Source organism: Anolis sagrei, chromosome 1, assembly GCF_037176765.1.
Source record: "Anolis sagrei isolate rAnoSag1 chromosome 1, rAnoSag1.mat, whole genome shotgun sequence".
Lineage (NCBI taxonomy): Eukaryota > Metazoa > Chordata > Lepidosauria > Squamata > Dactyloidae > Anolis > Anolis sagrei.
In genome coordinates this window covers 159745413-159770871 of record NC_090021.1, presented here as the reverse complement: position 1 = coordinate 159770871, position 25459 = coordinate 159745413, and the positions used below count along the sequence as shown (strand labels likewise).

General features: G+C 39.6%; 2 protein-coding genes and 1 pseudogene across 2 annotated transcripts in view; all 3 read left to right on the top strand.

Annotated features, from left to right (window-relative positions):
• The first annotated feature begins 1307 nt into the window (after positions 1 to 1307).
• Positions 1308 to 2086, top strand: LOC132771188 (protein YIPF4 pseudogene; annotated as a pseudogene).
• On the top strand, positions 2078 to 2744 carry LOC137095856 (protein YIPF4-like). The gene is made up of 2 exons (XM_067463180.1): positions 2078 to 2266; positions 2400 to 2744. The coding sequence occupies exons 1-2, from the start codon at positions 2078 to 2080 to the stop codon at positions 2742 to 2744; spliced, it is 534 nt and encodes a 177-aa protein (XP_067319281.1).
• A 5890-nt stretch (positions 2745 to 8634) lies between these two features.
• Positions 8635 to 25459, top strand: part of LOC132780396 (acetyl-CoA carboxylase 2-like) — a 55372-nt gene continuing 38547 nt past the window's right edge. The window contains exons 1-7 of the mRNA XM_067469759.1: positions 8635 to 8688; positions 13342 to 13709; positions 19345 to 19474; positions 22217 to 22355; positions 22443 to 22552; positions 23572 to 23653; positions 23789 to 23887. Of these exons, the coding sequence (XP_067325860.1) occupies positions 13351 to 13709; positions 19345 to 19474; positions 22217 to 22355; positions 22443 to 22552; positions 23572 to 23653; positions 23789 to 23887 (919 nt within the window). The 5' untranslated portion in view covers positions 8635 to 8688; positions 13342 to 13350. The remainder of the gene's footprint in view (positions 8689 to 13341; positions 13710 to 19344; positions 19475 to 22216; positions 22356 to 22442; positions 22553 to 23571; positions 23654 to 23788; positions 23888 to 25459) is intronic.

Here is a 25459-nt window from a genome sequence, read left to right as displayed (position 1 = left end):
GAAAAGCGGTGTGTGTGTGTATGTATATATATATATATATGTAAATAAATAAATAAATAAACATGATTTGTTATAATTTTGTGCCTGGCAGGATATAAATAAACTTTATTATTTTATTATTGGTGTTGTTAGTAAGCTAAATAGTTTCAAAAATCATGTATGTCACAAAAACGAAGCTGCTATGGGAAGAGCAATGGCCCTAAAACAGCCGCTCTCCCAAAGCATCTCCGTCCTCTTCCCTCTGACCTTGTCCTCCTCTCTCCTTTGCAGAACATCAGGAACATCTGCGAAGACCTTTTTTCGTGTTGTAGGAGGAGGACATCGATCAAGGTTTATCCCCTCAGGTATCCCCCTTCCTTATTTCTTTCTGCTTGTTATAATTTAATTCACGGGTGTTTTAGTGAGCACCCTTGATCTGTTGCTAACTTTATGCTGTTTTCTCTCCTTCTCTAGCCCCCAAGAAGAAATTGAGGCGTCCTCCTCCGATGAACTCGATTTGGAGACTTGGGTAAGGAGGGGAAGGCAGGAGGATTGTACTTCTGCAAAGCGGAGGGGATCGGGATTTGAATAATGTCTCTTCTTTTTTCTTTACAGCATTTCTGTATGGTACCAGTGCCGCAGCCATGCCCGGATGACAAGCCTGAGGACCCCCTTCACGTGGAGTCCTTTGAGTCCTGGGTAAGGAGCGAGAGGCAGGAGTACTGTCTTTCTGGCAAGGGGAAGGGGGGGGGGGGGCAAGCTTTCAGAGAAAGTCTTCAAATAATCACTTTGATCTTCTCTTTCTTTCACAGGTCACCATTACCAACCTGTCGGATGACGGGAGCATGGACGGACCATGGAGCCCGCTGCCCCAGGGAGAGAAGTAACTGTTTGGGTGGGGGTGGGGTCCTTTGTTGAGTTGGAGGAGTATTTGTGTATTATGTTCTTACATGTCTTTTTGTTTCTCTTAGACCAACAACAGATATTGTGATTGAAGATCTCGAATGAAGAACCCCTGGGACAGCTGGCTCCATGGTCTGTCCATCGCTCCCCACCCAGGACTCATTGGACTCCTCTGGAACGGGGTCCTCACTCCTTGTCTCCCGGCTTGGCTGCAGCGCTGATACCATACAGAAATGTTACAGCAACAGAGCTGTTTTATATTGTGAGTGATTTCTATAGTTTCTTTATTTTTTAACTGAAAAATGTAAACAGTAGTATAATGCTTATGTTCCTTACCCAAGAGTCATGTAAATGTTTCTATCCCAACAGGCTTAACTTCAAAGATGCTGCTGAGAACTTGTGAAAAAAAGCTTGCATTACCTGATATGAGTCTTGTTTTCTTTCTAGGAGAGAAAAAAGAAGGAAGGACAGCAGATCTGAGCAGTTCAATAGCATCTCCAGATGTGAAGCTCCAACTTGAAAGAGGAAGTGGTAAATTTGGTAACGAATCTACAGCAACTACATTCTGAGACAGAGAGGATATGGCTGGCTTTTGGAAGTAGAAGATGATGACCCTGAAGATAATAAACCTCTCTTGGAGGAGTTAGACATTGATCTGAAGGACATCTACTACAAAATTCGATGTGTCTTGATGCCTATGCCTTCCTTTGGATTTAATAGACTAGTAAGAGATAATCCTGACTTTTGGGGTCCTCCAGCAGTTGTCCTGTTCTTCTCAATGATCTCGTTATATGGACACCTCAAGGTGGATTATAACTATTTGGATATTCGGTTCCTTGACCATCTTCCTACCGGCCACAGTTCTTGGAGGAGAGGTCGCTTACGGTCGGGTTCTTGGAGTGATTGGATATTCTTTACTCCCTCTTATTGTAATAGCACCTGTGCTCCTGGTGGTCGGATCTTTTGAAGTTGTTTCTACTCTAACAAAACTTTTGGGAGTTTTTTGGGCTGCGGACAGTGCTGCTTCCTTATTAGTTGGAGAAGAATTTAAAACTAAGAAGCCCTTCTTGATCTACCCCATCTTTCTATTGTACATTTATTTTTTGTCCTTGTATACTGGAGTGTGATCAGCTTTATTGGAATCGGGCAGGAAAAAATGTCTTGCTCACCATGAAGACTGATGAAAAGTCACCTGATGGAAAAACAAAACAAAACAGAGACTGTGTCTGATCTGAAGGACATAAACTACAAAATTCGGTGTGTCTTGACGCCTATGCCTTCTTTTGGATTTAATAGACAAGTAGTAAGAGGTAATCCTGACTTTTGGGGTCCTCCAGCAGTTGTTCTGTTATTCTCAATGATCTCATTATATGGACACTTCAAGGTGGATTATAACTATTTGGACACTTCAAGGTGAACTATATGGACACGTCAAGGTGGATTATAACTATTTGGACACTTCAAGGTGGACTATATGGACACTTCAAGGTGGATTATAACTATTTGGACACTTCAAGGTGGACTATATGGACACCTCAAGGTGGATTATAACTATTTGGATATTCGGATCCTTGACCATCTTCCTACCGGCCAGAGTTCTTGGAGGAGAGGTCGCTTACGGTCAGGTTCTTGGAGTGATTGGATATTTTTTACTCCCTCTTATTGTAATAGCACCTGTGCTTCTGGTGGTCGGATCATTTGAAGTTGTTTCTACTCTAACAAAACTTTTGGGAGTCTTTTGGGCTGTGGACAGTGCTGCTTCTTTATTAGTTGGAGAAGAATTCAAAACGATGAAGCCCCTCTTGATTTACCGTGTCTTTCTATTGTACATTTATTTTTTGTCTTTGTATACTGGAGTGTGATCAGCTTTATTGAAATTGGGCAGGAAAAAATGTCTTGCTAACCATGAAGACTGATGAAAAGTCACCTGATGGAAAAAAAACCCCAAAGAGACTGTGTCATATCTGACTGGGATGCCTTTGGTGGTAATCTACGTATATCTGTGTATCATATTTAAGCAGTTTTACTTACATTAAACATTTATAACAGAGTTTAGGTTTAAGATTTATCAGATTTTTATTGAACGTTGTGTGTTTATACTTTGAAACTGCAGAACTGCAAGAGTTTGTTTCCTGTGCCAAAAGCACTAGGGCTAAGTGATAGGATAAACCGAAGTGGAATTATAGTTACTGGTAGTTTTACTTACATTAAAGATTTATAACAGAGTTTAGGTTTAAGATTTGTTAAATTTTTATTGAACCAAAGATGTGAACATTGTGTATTTATAAATGATAAGATAAACTGAAGTGGAATTATAGTTACTGGTAATAGTTCAAAAGTCGGTTTCTTGTATTCAGCATAGCAGATTCTATAGATGTATTTCTGAATTGGTCCTGATGGTTCAGTCTGGTAATCCAGACATGGCATTTAACGTGGAGCCTTCAAAGCTCTCAATTTGGATGCTGGGTTATAAATTCTGAATTTTAAAAATGTTTTATGTTTACATGTAGGTTTGTGATATTTAATTGTTAAGGGATTGACAGAAAGTGGAATAATTAGATGGTGTAAATATCTGAATCAACTGTATAGGTGCCGTAGGAAAACTCTCATGCAATGTTGATTTTGAATCTCTTCAAAAGGTAACTTTTTACATTATAGTAATGGTAATAAGAGAGAAATAATAATAATAATATTTTATTTATTTTTAAATAAAACATTTAAAAATAGTTTGATGCTCCTGTCTTTTGTTTCTTGAATTTGTGCCAGGTGGTGCAAGGATTCATAGAACAGCGTTTCTCAACCTGGGGGTCGGGACGAGGGGGTTGCAGAGGGGTCGCCAAAGAACATCAGAAAACACATATTTCTATAAAGATATTCTGAAGAAAGAACTAAGGGAAATTAAACTGAAAATGCAAGAAGAATTAAATAAGGAATTTCCTAACATAATCTGGTTCCAACGCCTTCAGATTAAAGATCACTTCAAGAAAGATAGCAAATCAGGTTTTGAAGAAGGTGCCTCAATATGGCAAAAGATCTTTGAAAGCTCTTCATCTAACACCTGGGCGCCTCGTTTCCCTCCTCTACCACTCCTACTACCAGTTGCAGCATTGCCAATAGACTCTACTACAACAACAGGTGTATATTGTGAACCGCTCTGAGCCTTCGGGGAGTGGCGGTATATAAAAATGATTAATAAATAAATAAATAATATCCTGGAGTCATCCTTAAAAGTCAAGAAATACCTATTCCCAGCAACTGGTGTCACTCTCATAGACCCAGAAACATTACTGTGAATAAGCTCTGTCACCATCACACAACTTTTTGGGAGGCGTGTGTGTGCTTGTCTTTTCGCTTCTCTTCAATGTGTGGATTCTTTATCACAACAAGTTTGCAAATCTGTGTCAATTGAGCAGCTTCAAACTAAGTTTGCTGTGTTTGGCCAGGAAATTCTGAATCAATTATGAAGAATGAGCAGGTTTATTATCGTGAAGGAGCTGTCAATGGCTTGCTGCCCACTAGTCTGACTGTTTGCTTTTCACAGTGTTATGAAAGTGATACAGAACCTCTTGGTAGTACTCCTTGGTGATGGTTGTGTAGTGTAGTGCGTATGCATGATGAGCCACATCACTGGAGTCAAAGAAGATAGTCAGCATGACTTTGGCATTGCTGTGGACCTGCTGTGCTTTTTTTTGGCCTCGGGGATGTTGGATGCTTCCATTGTGATGACTGCAGCTTGGTTCTGGGTCATACCCATAAACCCAGAACTCATCACCAGTCATCACTGTGTTGAGCAAGTTGGGATTACTGATCATAGTCTGCAGCATGTCTTGTGTGATCTCAAAATGGAGTTGCTTCTGCTCTGTCATTAGCAGCTTTGACACAAATTTCACTGAGATTCAAAGTGGAATGAAAGGATCCAGTGCTGATAATTATTTATTTATTTGTTTGTTTATTTAGGGCTTTTTATATCCCGTCCTATCTCAACCTCCGCAGAGGGACTCAGGACGGCTAACAAATCGGCACCCATGGCGCCCACATCAAAACATGAATATATAATTTAACAATAATACAATAAAACAGTAATATAAGCAGTCGAAACAGTATAAAACCATATGAACAATATAAAAGCAGTATAAAAACAGACAACAAACAGTCACCGATTTACACATTATCCAGGGGCAGTCCATCAGTTCTATATAGGTCAGCACGTTAGCAAGTCAGCCTACTCTTCAAAAGCCTGATCCCATAGCCAGGATTTTACTTGTTTCCGGAAGGACAAGAGGGATGCAGCTGATCTAATTTCACTCGGGAGGGAGTTCCATAACTGAGGGGCCACCACAGAAAAGGCCCTGTCCCTTGTCTTGTCTGCAAGTTCTCTGATTGTGATTCAACGATCCTACATCAACAGGGTCCTCACTTGGTCAATGACTATCTCATTTCTGGATGTTGGGAGCCTACCAAAACATGCTTCACCCTCCACTGATGTGCGGCCATTTTTGACACAGTTGTTCCACTCCTTTTTCTATGTGGTGCCCATAGCTTGGTTTCTGAACCTTGAGGATCGTTTCCACTTGGGAATCACAAACCTTGACACAAAAATTTAAAGCAGTAGCATTGTTCACATTTTTTTGTCATTTTGTCAACTACAAAAATCGCATAGCAATGATATACACTTCCTCACTCGTCTGTTGTCTGCCGGCAGCTGACAGCCCCTGCAGGCAGGAAAAAAATTAAACATTAGGATCCCCTACATACACACAAAAAATATGGTTGGATACGTTTTGAAGATACATAGTATATTGCTATCTAAATCATGGCAGGGGTGGGGACGGGATATAGATCTGGAAATTGATGAATCATAGAATCATAGAATCATAGAATCAAAGAGTTGGAAGAGACCTCATGGGCCATCCAGTCCAACCCCCTGCCAAGAAGCAGGAATATTGCATTCAAATCACCCCTGACAGATGGCCATCCAGCCTCTGTTTAAAAGCTTCCAAAGAAGGAGCCTCCACCACACTCCGGGGCAGAGAGTTCCACTGCTGAACGGCTCTCACAGTCAGGAAGTTCTTCCTCATGTTCAGATGGAATCTCCTCTCCTGTAGTTTGAAGCTATTGTTCCGCGTCCTAGTCTCCAAGGAAGCAGAAAACAAGTTTGCTCCCTCCTCCCTGTGGCTTCCTCTCACATATTTATACATGGCTATCATATCCCCTCTCAGCCTTCTCTTCTTCAGGCTAAACATGCCCAGCTCCTTAAGCCGCTCCTCATAGGGCTTGTTCTCCAGACTTTTTATCATTTTAGTCGCTCTCCTCTGGACACATTCCAGCTTGTCAATATCTCTCTTGAATTGTGGTGCCCAGAACTGGACACAATATTCCAGGTGTGGTCTAACCAAGACAGAATAGAGGGGTAACATTACTTCCCTTGATTCTAGACAATATGCTCCTATTTGATGCAGGCCAAAATCCCATTGGCCTTTTTTGCTGCCACATCACATTGTTGGCTCATGTTTAACTTGTTGTCCACGAGGACTCCAAGATCTTTTTCACACGTACTGCTCTCGAGCCAGGCGTCACCCATTCTGTATCTTTGCATTTCGTTTTTCCTGCCAAAGTGGAGTATCTTGCATTTGTCACTGTTGAACTTCATTTTGTTAGTTTTGGCTCATCTCTCTAATCTGTCAAGAGATAACATGAGATAACAAGATAGCTGTATTATGTGAAATGTTTTTAAATCTATATAAATGAAAATGTAATGTTAATTTGTGGGATTAACATAACTCAAAGACGAATTGACATCAAATTTGGACACAATACACCTATCAGGCCAACGAGTGACCATCACTCATAAAAACACTGAAAAACACAGTCTCTTTAAAGTCTCTTTATTTTTAAAAGCCAAAAAAACAAAAAAATACATTACAACGCATGCGCAAAACCACATATATAGACAAACATGTATATACACATATACACAAATATATACACATATATACGCATACACACACACAAAACACATATACACAGACTGGACCACAGCAATGCGTAGCAGGGGACGGCTAGTCTATATAAATAAAAATGTAATGTTCATTTGTGGGATTGATTTAACTCAAAAACCACTGGGAGAAATGACACCAAATTTGGACACAATACACCTATCAGGCCAACGAGTGACCATCACTCATAAAAACACTGAAAAACACAGCGGAAGAAACTTAAAAAGCCACAAAAAAACCCCATTACAACACATGTGCAAATCCACATATATACACATATACACAAATATATGCACACATACAAAACACATATACGCAGACTGGGCCACAGCAACGCATGGCAGGGGACAACTTGTATATAAATATTTTATTTTATATCTGTATAGTGCTGGATGTGTTATTGCCTCAACTTTATTCTCCATCTTCATCGCTTTGATACTTCACCTTGTTGATGGGAAGCTTCCCACCGGAGTGGAAATCATCTATCGGACAGATGGCAAGCTGTTTAACCTCAGCAGACTGAAAACCAAGACCAAGGTCACAACAACATCTGTTATAGAACTCCAGTATGCTGATGACAACGTTGTCTGTGCGCATTCAGAAGAAGATCTACAAGCCACCCTGGACACCTTTGCAGAAGCATACGAGAAGCTCGGCCTGTCATTGAACATCGAGAAAACCAAAGTGCTGTTCCAGCAGACACCAGCCAACCCCTCTCCAATGCCAGTGATACAGACTAATGGTGTAACATTAGAAAATGTTGACCTTGAAATGGCTACCTTGGCAGCCACCTCTCCACCAAAGTCAACATCGACACCGAAATACAACACCGCCTGAGCTCTGCGAGTGCAGCATTTTTCCGAATGAAGCAGAGAGTGTTTGGGGACCGGGACATCCGTAGGGATACCAAGGTGCTTGTCTATAAAGCTATTGTCCTCCCAACCCTGCTCTATGCCTGCGAAACGTGGACTGTCTACAGACGTCACATGCAACTCCTGGAACGATTCCATCAGCGCTGCCTCTGGAAAATCCTGCAAATCTCATGGGAAGACAAGCGGACAAACGTCAGCGTGCTAAAGAAGCAAATACCACCAGAACTGAAGTGATGGTCCTCTGCCATCAATTCCGCTGGACTGGCCATGTTTTCCGGATACCCGACCACCGTCTCTACTCCGAACTCAAGAACGGAAAACGGAATGTTGGAGGGCAGGAAAAGAGATTCAAAGACGGGCTCAAAGCCAACCTTAAAAACTCCGGCATAGACACTGAGAACTGGGAAGCCTTGGCCCTTGAGCGCTCCAGCTGGAGGTCAGCTGTGACTAGCAGTGCTGTAGAATTTGAAGAGGCACGAATGGAGGGTGAAAGAGAGAAACGTGCCAAGAGGAAGGCGCGTCAAGCCAACCCCGACCAAGACCGCCTTCCACTGGAAACCAATGCTAGTAATAAATATTATATTGATGATCACCACCATATCATCATCATCATGAATATAATTATTATGATAACAGCCACATAATAATAATAACTAATCTTGTATTCAAAATAATAATAATAATAATAATAATAATAATAATAATAATGCCCAGGCATTCCTGCCCTTATAGGCTTGCTTTGTGCTCTTTCGTTCACTGTGTGTGTGTGTGTTTTTCCTTTTTTTTAGCCCTGGAGGAGGGTCCAGTTTATCTAATGTTTGTTGCTGCCCAGCTCACTTTTCACCCTGTGCTTATTTATATCCTGGCTTTGGGAGGAGGAGGGTGGAAACTTTGAGGATTGAGCAACTGGAGGAGCCAGCAAAGGAGCCCTGCATTCGGTAAGGCAGAGTCCGGGCCTTGGGATCCCATTAATATTTCATATTTTTCTGGTTATTAATGGGGATTGACAAAGAAGGATCTTGCATCAAGGAAAAGACCTAGCACTGTTTATTTTGTGATATGTTTGTATCTGAAATTATAGTTGTTGTAAGCCCCTCCAAGTATTTTCTGCCTATTATTATTATTATTATTATTATTATTATTATTGGAAACACAACAAGATGAGTCCACAGCAGACACTCTGCTGGCTGTTGAATTGGATCACACGTCAGACACTTCCCAAGTGTCTAGGATTGTGTAATGTATCGGCAAATAATGCATGCAGATCCCAGTAAAGTGGCCTTCTGTAGCTGGCAGATGGTAATTTTGTCAGCACCAATTGTGTTTAAGTGCAGGCCAAGGTCTTTAGGCACTGCACCCAGTGTGCCGATCACCACTGGGACCACCTTGACTGGCTTGTGCCAGAGTCTTTGCGGTCTTTAAATACACATATCGTGTCATCTTTTCCAGTTGTTTCTCTTCAATCCTGCTGTCACCTGGGATTATTATTACTACTACTACTACTATTATTATTATTATTATCATTATGCATTTTCTGGCTCCTAAGACAAACCTTGTTATGATTATTATTCCAACAAGTTTTTTGAGAGCTAATAATCATGATTTGCATCGCCTGAGCAGTGAGTAATATAAATAATATAAATACTATAATAATACAATATTTTATTTATTATTTTATTTATTTAGAACTTTTATATACCGGTCTTCTCACCTCCAACGAGGGACTCAGGCCGGTTTACAACAAGGGGGTTCATACACAATAGTTTAAAAACATCACATCAATAATACACTGATATAAACACATTAAAATACTATCATATAATTACATAAAGCCAAGTCGTTAGCATAAAAATCACTATTCATCCCCATCCGTCCGTGTGGTCAAAAGTTATTGACTCACTCATCAAATGCCAGATTCCAAAGCCAGGTTTTCACCAACTTTCTGAAAGCCAGGAGGGAAGGGGCAGTTCTAATCTCCAATGGGGGAGAGTTCCAGAGCCGAGGGGCCACCACCGAGAAGTCCCTGTCCCTCGTCCCCACCAGACGCGCTTGCGAGGGTGGTGGGACCGAGAGCAGGGCCCCTCCAGAAGATCTTAACAACCTTGATCGTTCATAGGGGAGAATCTGTATTATAATTATAATTATATATTTACATTACATGTAATATTACTAATAATATTACAATATAATGGTATAGTGCAATATAGTAATATATAATACTAATATTGTACTATGCTAATAATATAATATATTGTATGAAAATATATATTGTAAGCTGCTCTGAGTCCACTTCAGGGTGAGAAGAGCGGCATATAAATGCCGTAAATAAACAAATAAATAATAAAATAAATACTAATAATAATCCACACATTCTGAGTTGCCCGAAGTTTTGTTTCAGATAAGGAAATGAGATATAAATATTATTATTACTTGATACACAGCAATTGGATACACAACAAGATAGGTATACAGCAAACAAGATAATTAAGCTGGCTTTTGTATTGGATCACACGTCGGACACTTCCCAAGTGACTTGGACTGTGCGATGTATCGGCAAATAATGTGTGCAGATCCAAGTAGGGTGGCCTTTTGTAGCTGACAGATGGTAATTTTGTCAGCACTGTTTTTAAGTGCAGGCCAAGGTCTTTAGGTACTGCACCCAGTGTGCCCATCACCACTGGGACCACCTTTGCTGGCTTGTGCCAGAGTCTTTGCAGTTTGATCTTTAAATCCTCATATCGTGTAAGTTTTTTTCCAGTTGCTTCTCATCAATTCTGCTGTCGCCTGGGATTGCAACATCAACTATCCACAATTTGTTTTTTTCCACAGTTGTGAGGTCAGGAGTATTGTGCTCCAAAACTCAGTCAGTCTGAATTTGGAAGTCCCAGGGTAGTTTGGTGTGTTCATTTTCTGTAATTTTATGCATTATTATTATTTTCTGTATTTTTGTGCATTATTGTTATTATTATTATACACAATGCCTTAGCCAATTGAGCTTCATTTATGAGAGGAAAGTTAGGATACTATTATTAGCAGTGGTGTGGTGTTATGTGCATTACTATTATTGTTCTTATTACAGAAAAACTGGGGTATTGTTGTTAATGTTGTGTGTATGTGTGTATACATATATTATATGCATATATTATGAGACACCTTGGGGAGATAGGGTGGGTTATAAATAAATTATTATTATTATTCAAGTATTATTCATACGTGTTATGTGTGGAAAGCGGTGTATTATTATAACAAGTAGTATTACATGTATAATAATATTATACATTATAATATTATAATATTACATTTATTATAATATTATAATAATATAATAATTATTATATAATTATATAATTATAATTATTATATTATTATATAATTATTATAATTATAACGATATTATTATATAATTATTATATAATTATAATTAATTATTATAATATTACATGTATACTTTGGTATATATACACATGCACAGGGGTAGTATATTAATATATGTGTTATTATTATGTGTATTCATATATAAGCAGGGTATTAATGGTAATAATGCCATCTAAAGACCTATCTCTTCTGGCAGGTCTACCCAGACAGTTTTTAAACATGAATTTTATAAGTGTGTCCTTTGTTTAATCTCTGTTTTGTGTGTTTTAATATGTATTTTATAGAAATACGTTTTAATATATATCTTTTATAGAAATAAATTTTAATATGCGTATTTGTAATATTTTACAATGTTTATGTGTTTTAATTATTCTGTAATCTACTTCAAGCCACAAGGAGAGGCAGGTAAGAAATATAATAATAATAATAATAATAATAGTAATAATAGTACACATAGTCATGAGCCACTTTGAGTCTTAATATGTTAATGTATTACGTATGAGGCCTAACCAATGACATTCTCTTGCTAAGGTTGTCTTTATTTGTTCATTTTAATCTATTTATTTTAACTGTTCGTTTCAATTGTTGTTTGTTTGTCAATTTTTGCTTATTTTGCATATTTGGATACTGCACATGGCATCAGATGTTTGCCCCTTGGTTTTTGGAGCAAGGGTGGGTTAGAAAAAAAGCTTTATTATTATTATTATTATTATTATTATTATTAGGAGCCCCTGGTAGCGCAATGTGTTAAACCTCTGTGCCGGTAGGACTGAAGACCGATAGGTCGCAGGTTCAAATCCGTGGAGAGGCGGATGAGCTCCCTCTATCAGCTCCAGCTCCTCATGCGGGGACATGAGAGAAGCCTCCTACAAGGATGATAAAACATCAAAATCATCCGGGCGTCCCCTGGGCAACGTCCTTGCAGACGGCTAATTCTCTCACAACAGGATGCTCCTGACACGACAAAAAATATTATTATTATTATTATTATTATTATTATTATTATTATTATTATTATATTATTGAAGCAGGGTATAAATATAGCAGTAGCAGTAGTAGTACTAGTAATAATAATAATAATAATAATAATAATAATAATATAATGTCACAGAATAATAATTATAAATATAATAACAGTGATGATGATGACAACTGCATAACAATAATAATATACTAACACCACAATAATAACAATATAATGCTACACAATAATATAACCACATATATATATATAAATGATGACAGCCACACAATAATAATAAGTCACATAATAATTATAAATATAACAATGACAGTTGCGTAATGATAATAATACTAATAATAACATTATTATAACTGGACAATGCTTGATAATAAGATGCTAACGATGTTGTTTTTAATTGCTTGTTGCTTTATACTGTTTTACTGTTTTAATTTGTTTTATGTTATTATGAGTACTGTTTTGTTGGAAACTGCCTCGAGTTGCCGATTGGCTGAGAAAGGCGGTATACAAATACAGTAAATAATAAATAAATAATGTATTGTCGAAGGCTTTCATGGCCGGAATCACTGGGTTGTTGCAAGTTTTTTTCGGGCTGTATGGCCATTCTCTCCTGACGTTTCGCCTGCATCTATGGCGAGCATTCTCAGAGGTAGTGAGGTCTGTTGGAACTAGGAAAGTGGGTTTATATATCTGTGTTTATATATACCTAGCATATATATATATACACACACACCTAGTTCCAGCAGACAAGAGTCCTTTGTCTCACCCTGGTCATTCCACAGATATATAAACCCTTTCTCTTAGTTCCAACAGACCTCACTACCTCTGAGGATGCTTGCCATAGATGGAGGTGAAACGTCAGGAGAAAATGCCTCAAGAACATGGCCATATAGCCCGAAAAAACCTGCAACAACCCAAATAAATAATGCTACATAATAATAATTATAATAATAATACATCATATATATATATATATATATATATATATATATATATATATGATGACAGCCACATGATGATGATGATGATGATGATGTTAACAATAATATGTCACAGAATAAAAAAATACAAATATAATACTGGTGAGAATGACAGCCACATAATAGTACTTCACATAACAATAATACAATGCCATATGGTAATCGTAATAGCAATATAATGCTACATAATAAAAACAATAATATAATGTCATATAATATTAATAATAATCATTCTCCTTTTGGGCCTCTTCCAGTTGTCCTGAATGCTGCTTCTCCTAGTGTCTTTGGCCATCCTCCTGCTTTGCTGGGCTTGGCCCAAGATGGCAGAGATTCCTCCCTCGTCGCCGCTGCCGGAAACCCCATTGGCACAGACAAGGGCCGATCCCAAGGAAGCCCCCTCTGAGCCCACGGAGCCCCCTGATTGCCAAGGCAAGTCCCTGCATCCTGATGCAGACCCTCAGGGTCGGAAAGGGGCCCTGGCCAAGTTCGTACTGGGCTCCTTTGAGGACAACTCCTCGGATGAAGAAGAAATGGCAGCCCAAAAGCGGAGAGGCAGCTTGGCCAGCAATAGGACCTCCTCTTCCTCCATGAATTTGGCTTCGGAGGTCGGCCTCCCCATGAGGTCAGTGACAAGAGGGTTTGAGTTTGCATTTCAGGATGGGGTCAGAATACATGACCTTTGGGAGTCCCTGCCATATCAATTGCAATATGGACTTCTTTGGAAAGGCTCTTCTTCTTTGGAGGCCTTCCAACAGAAGTTAGATGTCCATCTCTATCTCTATTTTTTCCTATAGGGAATGGGGGTCAGTCTAGGGGCCCTTTCACACAGCCATATAAGCCAGAATATCAAGGCAGAAACCACACAGGCAAATAAACAGGTTATTTATTTATTTATTTATCGTGTCATCAGCAACCATACCATTGTATTACATTTCTAACAGAACAAAATAAACAAACAGATTAAAAAACACAATTTTTGCAAACATGGTAGTTGATTAAATGTCCTTTGACCAGTATCTGGCCACTTGGAGTGCCTCTGGTGTTGCTGCAAGAAGGTCCTCCATTGTGCATGTGGCAGGGCTCAGGTTGCATTGCAACAGGAGGTCAGTGGTTTGCTCTTTTCCGCACTCGCATGTTGTGGATTCCACTTTGTAGCCCCATTTCTTAAGATTGGCTCTGCATCTCGTGGTGCCAGAGTGCAGTCTGTTCAGCGCCTTCCAAGTCGCCCAGTCTTCTGTGTGCCCAGGAGGGAGTCTCATCTGGTATCACCCACGGATTAAGGTGCTGGGTTTGGGCCTGCCACTTTTGGACTCTTGCTTGCTGAGGTGTTGCAGCGTGTGTCTCTGTAGATCTAAGAAAACTATTTCTTGATTTAAGTTGTTGACTTGCTGGCTGATACCCAAACAAGGGATGAGCTGGAGATGTCTCTGCCTTGGTCCTTTCACTATTGGCTGCTACTTCCCAGCAGATGTCAGGTGGTCCAATACCGGCTAAACAGTGTAATTTCTCCAGTGGTGTAGGGCGCAGACACCCTGTGATAATGCGGCATGTCTCATTAAGAGCCACATCCACTGTTTTAGCATGGTGAGATGTGTTCCACATTGGGCATGCGTACTCAGCAGCAGAGTAGCATAGCGCAAAGGCAGATGTCTTCACTGTGTCTGGTTGTGATCCCCAGGTTGTGCCAGTCAGCTTTCGTTTGATATTGTTTCTAGCACTCACTTTTTGCTTGATGTTCAGGCAGTGCTTCTTGTAGGTAAGAGCATGGTCCAGAGTGACTCCCAGGTATTTGGGTGTGCTGCAATGCTCCAGTGGGATCCCTTCCTAGGTAATCCTCAGAGCTCAGGATGCTTGTCTGTTCTTAAGGTGAAAGGCACATGTCTGTGTTTTAGATGGATTAGGGATCAGTTGGTTTTCCCTGTAATAGGCAGTAAGAGCACCTAGAGCTTTGGAGAGCTTCTGTTCAACCATCTCAAAGCTCCCTGCTTGAGCGGTAATGGCACAGTCATCAGCATAGATGAAACTCTGTCCCTTCTGGCAGTAATAAACCAGTTCAAAGCAGATAATCTGGGATTTCATTCAGTTGTGTGGAAGGGGCCCAGGTGACCTTTTGGGGTACCCTTCCAACTCTATTGCATTAGACACTTTCTTGGAAAGATGCTGGCTCATCCTTCTTTGGAGGCCTTCAGTCAGCGTTTGGATAGTCATCTCTAGGTGTCTATCTCTTTATAGGAGAATGGGGTCAGACTAGATGACCTTTAGGGTCACTTTCCATTTCTAATGGGAATATAGACTTCCATTGAAAGTGATAGACTTTCCTTCTTAGGCAGCCTTCAAATTGTATTGTCATTATATTATATTACATTTCTTTATAGGAGAATGGGACAGAGTAGATGACTTTTGGGTGTCCCCTTCCATTTCTATTGTATTATGTATCCTTGTAAGAATGGGGTTGGCCTAAATAATCTTTAGGAACCAATAGCCATGTATAAATATGTGAGAGGAAGCCACAGGGAGGAGGGAGCAAGCTTGTTTTCTGCTTCCTTGGAGATTAGGATGCGGAAGAATGGCTTCAAACTACAAGAGAGGAGAGTCCATCTGAACATGAGGAAGAACTTCCTGACTGTGAGAGCCGTTCAGCAGTGGAACTCTCTGCCCCAGAGTGTGGTGGAGGCTCCTTCTTTGGAAGCTTTTAAACAGAGGCTGGATGGCCATCTGTCAGGGGTGATTTGAATGCAATATTCCTGCTTCTTGGCAGGGGGTTGGACTGGATGGCCCATGAGGTCTCTTCCAATTCTTTGATTCTATGATTCTATGATCTGTTGGGGGTGTTTTGAAGGCGATTTTCCTGCTTCTTGGCCAAATGGGGTTGGACTGGATGGCCCATGAGGTCTCTTCCAACTCTTTGATTCTATGATTCTATGAGAGCAGGGCCTCCCCAGACGATCTTAACGTCCTAGATGGTTCATAAGGGGAGATGCGTTCGGACAGGTAAGTCGGGCCAGAACCGTTTAGGGCTTTCTAGACATAGCAGTGGCGATGCTTTTCTTCAAGATTGCGCATTCGCTTTTTTTCTGTGGCCTTGCCTATTAGCAATTCCTTCTCCAACTTGCAGGAACAGCAGCAGCCTTCTGTGCTTTCATTTTTCTTGTCATTGGCTTTCACTCCATTTGCTTCTTCAGCAGGTCAGGCACCAAATCCTGTTCAATCTCAAGCTCTTCTTCTCCTGTTAGTCAGGTTTTGATTTTTAGCCAGAGTTGAGTAGAATTACATTTTCTTTGACAATCTTGCAAATCTTACAGTTCAATCTTTTACAGAGTTCTTGGGAAATGAAGAGGTAAACGGCTTTCCAATCTTTCCATTTCTCCCAATGTTGTCCTGTGATATTGAGATGTCCGGACGTATTTTGCTGCACCAGGCCATAAGGGCTTCTAAGGGGTTGTTCCCGGTTTTCCTCCTCCACCCCAGAGCTTGAACTTCAATATTAGCTGGGCTTCCAACTTGTATTTCAGTTGTTGACTCACTTCCTGACCTTTTTTCTCTTGCCTTGGACTGGGAGCTGGACATGTTTAGCCTGAAGAAAAGAAGGCTGAGAGGAGACTGTGACTTCTTAGCCTTTCATCCAGTATTCAAGAGAGATATTGACAAGCTGGAATGTATCCAGAGGAGAGCAATTAAAATGATCAAGGGTCTGGAGAACAAGCCCTATGAGGAGCGGCTTAAGGAGCTGGGCATGTTTAGCCTGAAGAAGAGAAGGCTGAGAAGAGATATAATAGCCATGTATAAATATGTGAGAGGAAGCCACAGGGAGGAGGGAGCAAGCTTGTTTTCTGCTTCCCTGGAGACTAGGACTCGAAATAATGGCTTCAAACTACAAAAAAGGAGATTCCATGTGAACATTAGGAAGAACTTCCTGACTGTGAGAGCCGTTCAGCAGTGGAACTCTCTGCCCCGGAGTGTGGTGGAGGCTCCTTCTTTGGAAACTTTGAAACAGAGGCTAGATGGCCATCTGTCAGGGGTGATTTGAATGCAATATTCCTGCTTCTTGGCAGGGGGTTGGACTAGATGGCTTCCAACTCTTTGATTCTATGATTCTATGGTCATCATTTTCTATTTCTTTATAGGAGAATGGGGTTAGTCTACATCAGGGGTCCTCAAACTACGGCCCGGGGGCCGAATGCGGCCCTCCAAGGTCATTTACCCGGCCCTCGCTTAGGGTCAACCTAAGTCTGTAATGACTTGAAAGCACACAACAGCAACAATCCTATCTCATCCGCCAAAAGCAGTCCACACTTTCCATTGAAATACTAATAAATTTATATTTGTTAAAATTATTCTTCATTTTTATTATTGCATTGTTTTAAAGTGGGTTTTGCACTACAAATAAAGTATGTGGCCACGGTAGTCCATGCTCTGGTTACATCCCGTTTAGACTACTGCAACGCTCTCTACATGGGGTTGCCTTTGAAGACAGCTCGGAAGCTCCAACTAGTCCAACGCTCGTCAGCCATGATTTTAACAGGAGCGGAGCGCAGGGAGCATACAACCCCCCTGTTGCGCCAACTCCACTGGCTACCGATCTGCTCCTGGGCTGAATTCAAAGTGCTGGTGTTGGCCTTTAAAGCCCTAAACGGTTCCGGCCCAAGCTACCTATCCGACCGCATCTCTGCCTATGAACCCACCAGGACTTTGAGATCTTCCGGGGAGACCCTGCTCTCGATCCCGCCTGCTTCTCAAGCTCGGCTGGCGGGGACGAGAGATAGGGCCTTCTCGGTGGTGGCTCCTCGGCTGTGGAACGCCCTTCCTACAGACATTAGACTAGCACCATCTCTAATGGTATTCCGCAAAAAGGTGAAGACCTGGCTGTTTGAGCAGGCGTTCGAATAATTAGTGCAATGATTGGTTAATGAACACTGGAATGGAACAATGGATGACGAATCTGGAACATGTTTTTGATGACGAGACGACATTGAATGGGTATTGTATTAACTGTTTATTAATTGTGCAATGTGTTAGGTTGTTAACTGTTTCTATACTGTAGCACTGAATTTTTGCCGTTCGTATTTGTTGTGAACCGATGTGAGTCGCCTTCAGGCTGAGAACAGCGGTATATAAGTAAGGTAAATAAATAAATAATAAATAAATGTGCAGTGTGCATAGGAACTCATTCGTGTTTATTTTTTTTCAAATTACAATCCGGCCCTCCAACAGTTTGAGGGACAGTGACCTGGCCCTCTGTTTAAAAAGTTTGAGGACCCCTGGTCTAGATGACCTTTGGGGTATCCTTCCAATTCTATTGCATTATGGGCTTCCTTGGAAAGAATCTCCTTTCCAGGCATTCAAACCGAATAATAATCTAGATGTGGCCACCAGGGGTCGCTGGTGGGAGCCCAAGGAGGGGCCAGCAGAAGGGAAAGAGAAAGAAAAGGGGAAGGAAAGGAGGAAGGGAGGAAGAAAGGAGAAGGCTGAGCAAACCAGTAGTAAAGCAAGGAAGCTAACCGGTTAGCAATCAAGAAGGGAAACCAGCAAGAAAGCAAGCCAGCAAACAAGCAAGGAAGGAAACCAGTGAGCAAGCAATCCAAAGCAGTATGCAAACAAGAAAGGAGCAAAGTCAGTAAGAAAGCAAGGAGATGAGCAAGTAAACAAGCCAAGAAACCAGCAAGCGAGCTATAAAGGAACCACGTAATCAAGGAAAGAAAGCAAACAATCCAGAAAGCAAACAGTCTGGCAAGCACACCAGTCATCAAGCAAGACAGGGAACCAGTATGCGAGGAAGAAAGGAAACCTGTAAAAGAAGAAGTCAGTAAGCAAGTAAACCAGAAAGCAAACAACCTGGCAAACACACCAGTAAACAATCAAGTGAGGAAGAAAGGAAACCAGTAAATGAAGAAACCAGTAAGCAATCAAACTAGTAGGAAAGCAAACTAGTAAGCAAGACTGCAAGCCAGTGAGGCTTCCAGAAAACAAGCAAGGAAGCCACAGAACAAGTGAGCAAACAAGCAAGTCACCAGTAAACAAATACACAAACAAACCAGTCTGCAAGTCATCTGCTGGAAGAAAAAAGGGCTGGATTGAACTGGTTGCAGCATCTGATAGGAGGGTCAGTTATTGGAAGTTGGGGTTGGTTTCAGAGGGAAGGGTTTTGGGTAGGATTCAAAATAATAATCGGAAGCGATAATAGTAGGAATAACAAATATAATGGTTTAATCATAGCAGATAATCAATAATAATAGTTCTTCCCTTGCCCCCTTTTCCAGGCCCAGCATGTCTTTGGGACGGCGCATGGAGCGAAGGGGAGGCCGGGACCTTCCTCCCAGGGACTTGGTGGCGGTGGCCTCTCCAGCTGAGTTCCTCACCCGCTTCGGAGGGAAGCGTCTCCTCCAAAAGGTACTGGATCCCAAAATGTGAGGCTGCGGTAGAACAGGTTGAGGACATCCAGAGGAGCCAAGGGTGCAGGTCGAAGGAAGCCCGGAGTCCCATACTCTTCAGTTTTGGCCAGGCCTCCTCTCTTGGAATGACTCTTTTCTCTTCCTTCGTTTTCCCTCATAACGTTCCCTCTTTCTTTCTTTCCTTCTAACCTCCCTCCCTTCGCCTTTCCTTTCTCTACAAGAGAGGAGATTCCATCTGAACATGAGGAAGAACTTCCTGACTGTGAGAGCCGTTCAGCAGTGGAACTCTCTGCCCCGGAGTGTGGTGGAGGCTCCTTCTTTGGAAGCTTTTAAACAGAGGCTGGATGGCCATCTGTCAGGGGTGATTTGAATGCAATATTCCTGCTTCTTGGCAGGGGGTTGGACTGGATGGCCCATGAGGTCTCTTCCAACTCTTTGATTCTATGATTCCTCCTTTTTCCTCATATATGTCCTTCCCTAGTTACATCATACAGGACCAGTTAGACAGCTGCTTAATTTCAGACAACACACACACATGTGTCTGTCTATGTATCTATATTATACATCGTCATCTAGTAGTAGGTCTGTTATATAATATTATATGCCTTCACCTAGATACAGGTTTGTAATATATATCTATCTATATCTATATATATAATGTAATGTTGGTTTGTGGGATTAACAGAAATCAGAAACCACTGGACAAATTGACACCAAATTTGGACACATTACACCTATCAAACCAATGAGTGCCCTTCACTTATAAAACACTGAAAAACAGAAAAGACGAGACTTAAAAAGCCAAAAAATAAAAAATACATTACAATGCTCGCGCATAACTACATATATACACAAATATATAGGCACACATATACACAGACTGAGCCACAGCAATGTGTGGCAGGAGACGGCTACTGTATATATATGTATATGCAATATTCATTATATTATATATAAATATTAATATCTCTCTTCACCTAGTAACAGATATGTAATATTATGTATACACATACATATATATATACTAGCCATCCCCTGCCACGCGTTGCTGTGGCCCAGTCTGTGTATATGTGTTTTGTGTGTGTATATATGTGATTTTGCGCATGCGTTGTGATGTATTTTTTTTATTTCTTTGGCTTTTTAAGTCTCTTTCGCTGTGGTTTTAGTGTTTTTATGAGTGGTGGTCACTTGTTGGCCTGATAGGTGTATTGTGTCCAAATTTGATGTCAATTCATCCAGTGGTTTTTGAGTTATGTTGCTGTGGCCCAGCCTGTGTATATGTGTTTTGTGTGTGTGTTTTGTGTGTTTTGCGCATGCATTGTGATGTAAATTTTTTTTTGGCTTTTTAAGTCTTTTCTGCTGTGTTTTTCAGTGTTTTTATGAGGGATGATCACTTGTTGGCCTGATAGGTGTATTGTGTCCAAATTTGGTGTCAATTCATCCAATGGTTTTTGAGTTATGTTAATCCCACAAATGGATATATTACATTTTTACTTATATCGATACTAGCCTACCCCTTCCACGCGTTGCTGTGGTCCAGCCTGTGTATATGTGTTTTGTGTGTGTATATATATGTGTATATATGCGATTTTGCGCATGTGTTGTAATGTATTTTTTTTATTTTTTGGCTTTTTAAGTCTCTTTTGCTGTGTTTTTCAGTGTTTTATGAGTGATGGTCACTCGTTAGCCTGATAGGTGTATTGTGTCTGTATTTGGTGTCAATTCATCCAGTGGTTTTTGAGTTATGTCAATCCCACAAACGGACATTACATTTTTATTTATATAGATACTAGCCGTCCCCTGCCACGCATTGCTGTGGCCCAGCCTGTGTATATGTGTTTTGTGTGTGTATATACGTGTATAATTGTGGTTTTGTGCATGCATTCTAATGTATTTTTTATTATTATTATGGCTTTTTAAGTCTCTTTCACTGTGTTTTTTAGTGTTTTCATGATTGATGGTCACTTGTTAGCCTGAGAGGTGTATTGTGTCTGTATTTGGTGTCAATTCATCCAATGGTTTTTGAGTTATGTCAATCCCACAAGCCAACGTTACATTTTTATTTATATAGATATAAGACGATGCAGGTCCAGGCTGTTTGACTGACCGCATCCCCTTGTACAAACCTGTTCAGGCCCTGAGATCTTCAGGAGAAGCCCCTCTCTTGATCCCACCTCCACCTTCTCAGTGGCTGTCCCTCACTCTGGAATTCCCTTCTTCCTAGGGAAGCCAGAATGGCCCCTTCCCTGATGTCCTTCCCGTGGCAGGCTTTTTATTCAGGGTTTTAAAGATGAGGGTGTTTAAGATCTAGTCAAGATGCCATGGTTTTTAGCATTGAATATGTTTTGATGGTTTTTAACTGAAAATTTTAATGCTGTTTGTGTTTAATTCTGTTTTAATGTTTGTATATTTGTATATTTTAAATTGGATACCAATGCTTTTATGCCAGGTCGCTTTGAGTCCCCTTTGAGAAGATAAACTGGAGTAATAATAATAATATCTTCACCTAGCAATCAATATGTAACAATATTCTATATAGAGAGAAAATACTACATTTAAGTCTTTGCCTAACAATAGATGTGTAATAATAATAATAATAAATATATAATAAATATTATATGTCTTCACCTACTTTTGTGATATGAACAGATAGCCAAAACTTTGATCTATATCAATAGATAGATAGATGAAACAAGCACACAAACATATGTAAATATATGTAAATAAGCTGTTTGGGCAGGTGCTGATTGCCAACAATGGCATTGCGGCCGTGAAGTGCATGCGCTCCATCCGACGCTGGTCCTACGAAATGTTCCGGAATGAGAGGGCCATCCGCTTTGTGGTCATGGTGACCCCTGAGGATCTTAAGGCCAACGCAGGTTGGTGGAGGGGTAGCAAAATTTTATATGTATTTGCATACATTTAAATGTATTTGCATACATTTCCATACCTCCCACACTTTCCAGAGTACATAAAGATGGCCGATCAATACGTCCCAGTCCCTGGAGGGAGTAACAATAACAATTACGCCAATGTAGAGCTCATCGTGGACATTGCCAGGCGCATCCCGGTCCAGGTAAGGGGCCATCTTTGGATGCCATTATATTATTATTTATTTTATTTATTATTATTTATATGCATTGTATTGCGTAGATTATTGTATTTATTTCATTATATTTCATTGTGTTTATTATATCTATTCCTTTATATTATATTACAATATTTGATGCCTATGGTTATGTTTCACTCTGTATGTTTTTTTGTGTTATTTTGTCTATGTGGAAACCACTTTAATCCCCTAGGAGAGATAGAGCGGTATATAAATAAAGTTATTATTATTATTATTATTATTATTTATTGTATTTATTTCATTATATATATAATTTTATTATATTTACTTCATTATATTTGTTATATGTATTCTTTTAATATTGTATTTATCTCTTATGTATCATATGTTTATTGTTATACTTACTATATTTATTTCATCATATTTATTGTATTATATTTATTATATTTATATTTGTTGTTTTTATTGTAGTATGTTTATTATATTTATTTCATTATATTTATTTTGTTGTTTATGTTTATTCATTATTGCATTTTAATTATGATTGTTTTTATTGTATATATTCTACTTTTCTCAAAAATTGTGAATTGTGATTATTTTTGTTTAATTTATTATATTTATTATACCTATTTGTTATATTTATTTTGCATTTTAATTATTGTTTTTATTTTTTGTATATTTTTCTTCTAAAAATACTCAAAAAGTGATGAATTGTGATTAAAAACAATACAGGATACATTTTGAGACATAGACAATAAACATTAGGGTTGGTTCTATAATACATAATAATATAATAACAATGATAATATACAATGACAATTCAACTTGAAATAGCTGTATTGTACTATTATTGTATATTATTATTGTTATTATTTTATATTTGTATTATGATTATTTTATTATCTATTATTATACATTATTATTATTAAATTATTTTTATCCATTATTATTATTATCTTTAAATAATAATAATAGTAATAATAATGATAATGATTGTATTCCACTGTTTTCCATCCTTATTGCAGGCCGTTTGGGCCGGATGGGGCCATGCTTCTGAAAACCCCAAACTTCCTGAATTGCTGCACAAGCATGGGGTTGCCTTTCTAGGTAAGTTCATATTGACCCCATAAACAAGAGAGATTTGGATGGGATCCCATTGGAGGCCTTTGGGATGTCCTTATACCAGTCTTTTGTGGTCCCGCCCTCCCTGGCTATTTGACCACTTCTTTTTCCATCAATCAGGTCCGTCCAGCGAAGCCATGTGGTCTTTAGGGGACAAAGTGGCCTCCACCATCGTGGCCCAGACACTCAAGGTGCCCACCTTGCCATGGAGTGGAAGCGGTATTGTTATTGTTATTTTTATTATTAATGTTAATTTCTGTCCATTATTATTATCATTATTATTATCTTTCCATTGTTATTGTTTTCTTTAATTTCTGTCCGGTATTAATATCATTCTTATCATTACTTTATTTTATTTTTATCCATTATTATTATCTTTATCTATTGCTGATATTTTATTTTTATCCAGTACAATTATTAATATTACCTACTTTAACTTCATCATCATCATTATTTACTTTAATTTTTCTCCCAACTTTCCCTTTATATAATAACTAACTAAGGATAGGATTTCTCTCTTGGGTTTAGAATGGTAGAATCCTAGAGTTGTAAGAGATAGGCCATCGGCCATCCAGTCCAACTCCATTCTGCCATAAAAGAAGATACCATTATCTTCTGATGGCCATCCAATTCCTGCTTAATAACAACAACAATAAAAATAATAACAACAATAATTAAAATACAATAGATTAGAATCCAAGAGTTGGAAGAGACCGCAAAGAGGGTCCTTCTGTCGGATCTAATAATAATAATAATAATAATAATAATAATAATAATAAATCTTTATTTCTACCCTGCTACCATCTCCTCGATGGGGACTTGGAGCGGCTTACATGGGGCCAAGCCTGAACAACATATTACATCAAAACAAAACATAAACAACAAGCAACATCATCAAAATTACATAGGGAAAAAAGAAATATATATATATATACAATAACAAAAAAACATTACAGTAAACAAAAGCACAGTCGCAGTAAACAGTGGGCGGGCCACATGTATAGGATAAAATGTTAAAAACTCTAATGAGATAAAAATAGGAGCAAGTTACGAGGGGTAATTTTTAAGTAAGGTCCGTTTTGTTGTAGACACTAGTAGTTCGCACGCATACCGCAACGAGCGCGTGCGTCATGTGCCGGCATGTCTCGGGAACAACTGTGCTCAGTTTTCGCTCTGTAGCTAACCTGTACGATTCTGTTCTGTGCTTTAAAAATGTTTAAGACTATCAACTGTGAGGTTCGCTCAGTGATATGGTTTTTGTCAGCAAGGAATCTGCCTGCTGCAGAAATTCATCGACAGATTTGTGAAGTGTACAGTGATACTGTTAACGAGTGAAAGCAAAGTGCGTAAGTGGGTACGACAATTCAAAGATGGCCGTGACAACGTCCATGATGTGGACCGCTCCGGTCGCCCTTCTTTGATTACAGACAATTCGGTGGCTTCAGTTGAAGCGAGCAAACCTCACATGCGGAGGGTGAGTTGATAGTCTTAAACATTTTTAAAGCACAGAACAGAATCGTACAGGTTAGCTACAGAGCGGAAACTGAGCACAGTTGTTCCCGAGACATGCCGGTACACGACGCACGCGCTCGTTGCGGTATGCGCGCGAACTACTAGTGTCTACAACAAAACAGACCTTACTTAAAACATGTCCCTCATATTTGCAGGGAGCTCATAAAGATACACAGGGTTGTGAAACTAAAGATTATTTGCAAGTTATTTGCATGGAGCTCATAAATATACACAGAGTTGTGATACACAGGGCTGTGAAACTTCTGCCATGGAGGAAGG

Coding starts and splice junctions, on each gene's coding strand:
- LOC137095856 (XM_067463180.1), top strand. CDS start 2,078: ATGGAAAAACAAAACAAAACAGAGACTGTGTCTGATCTGAAGGACATA. Junction 2,267..2,399: donor CATTATATGGACACTTCAAG/GTGGATTATAAC, acceptor GGACACTTCAAG/GTGGACTATATGGACACCTC.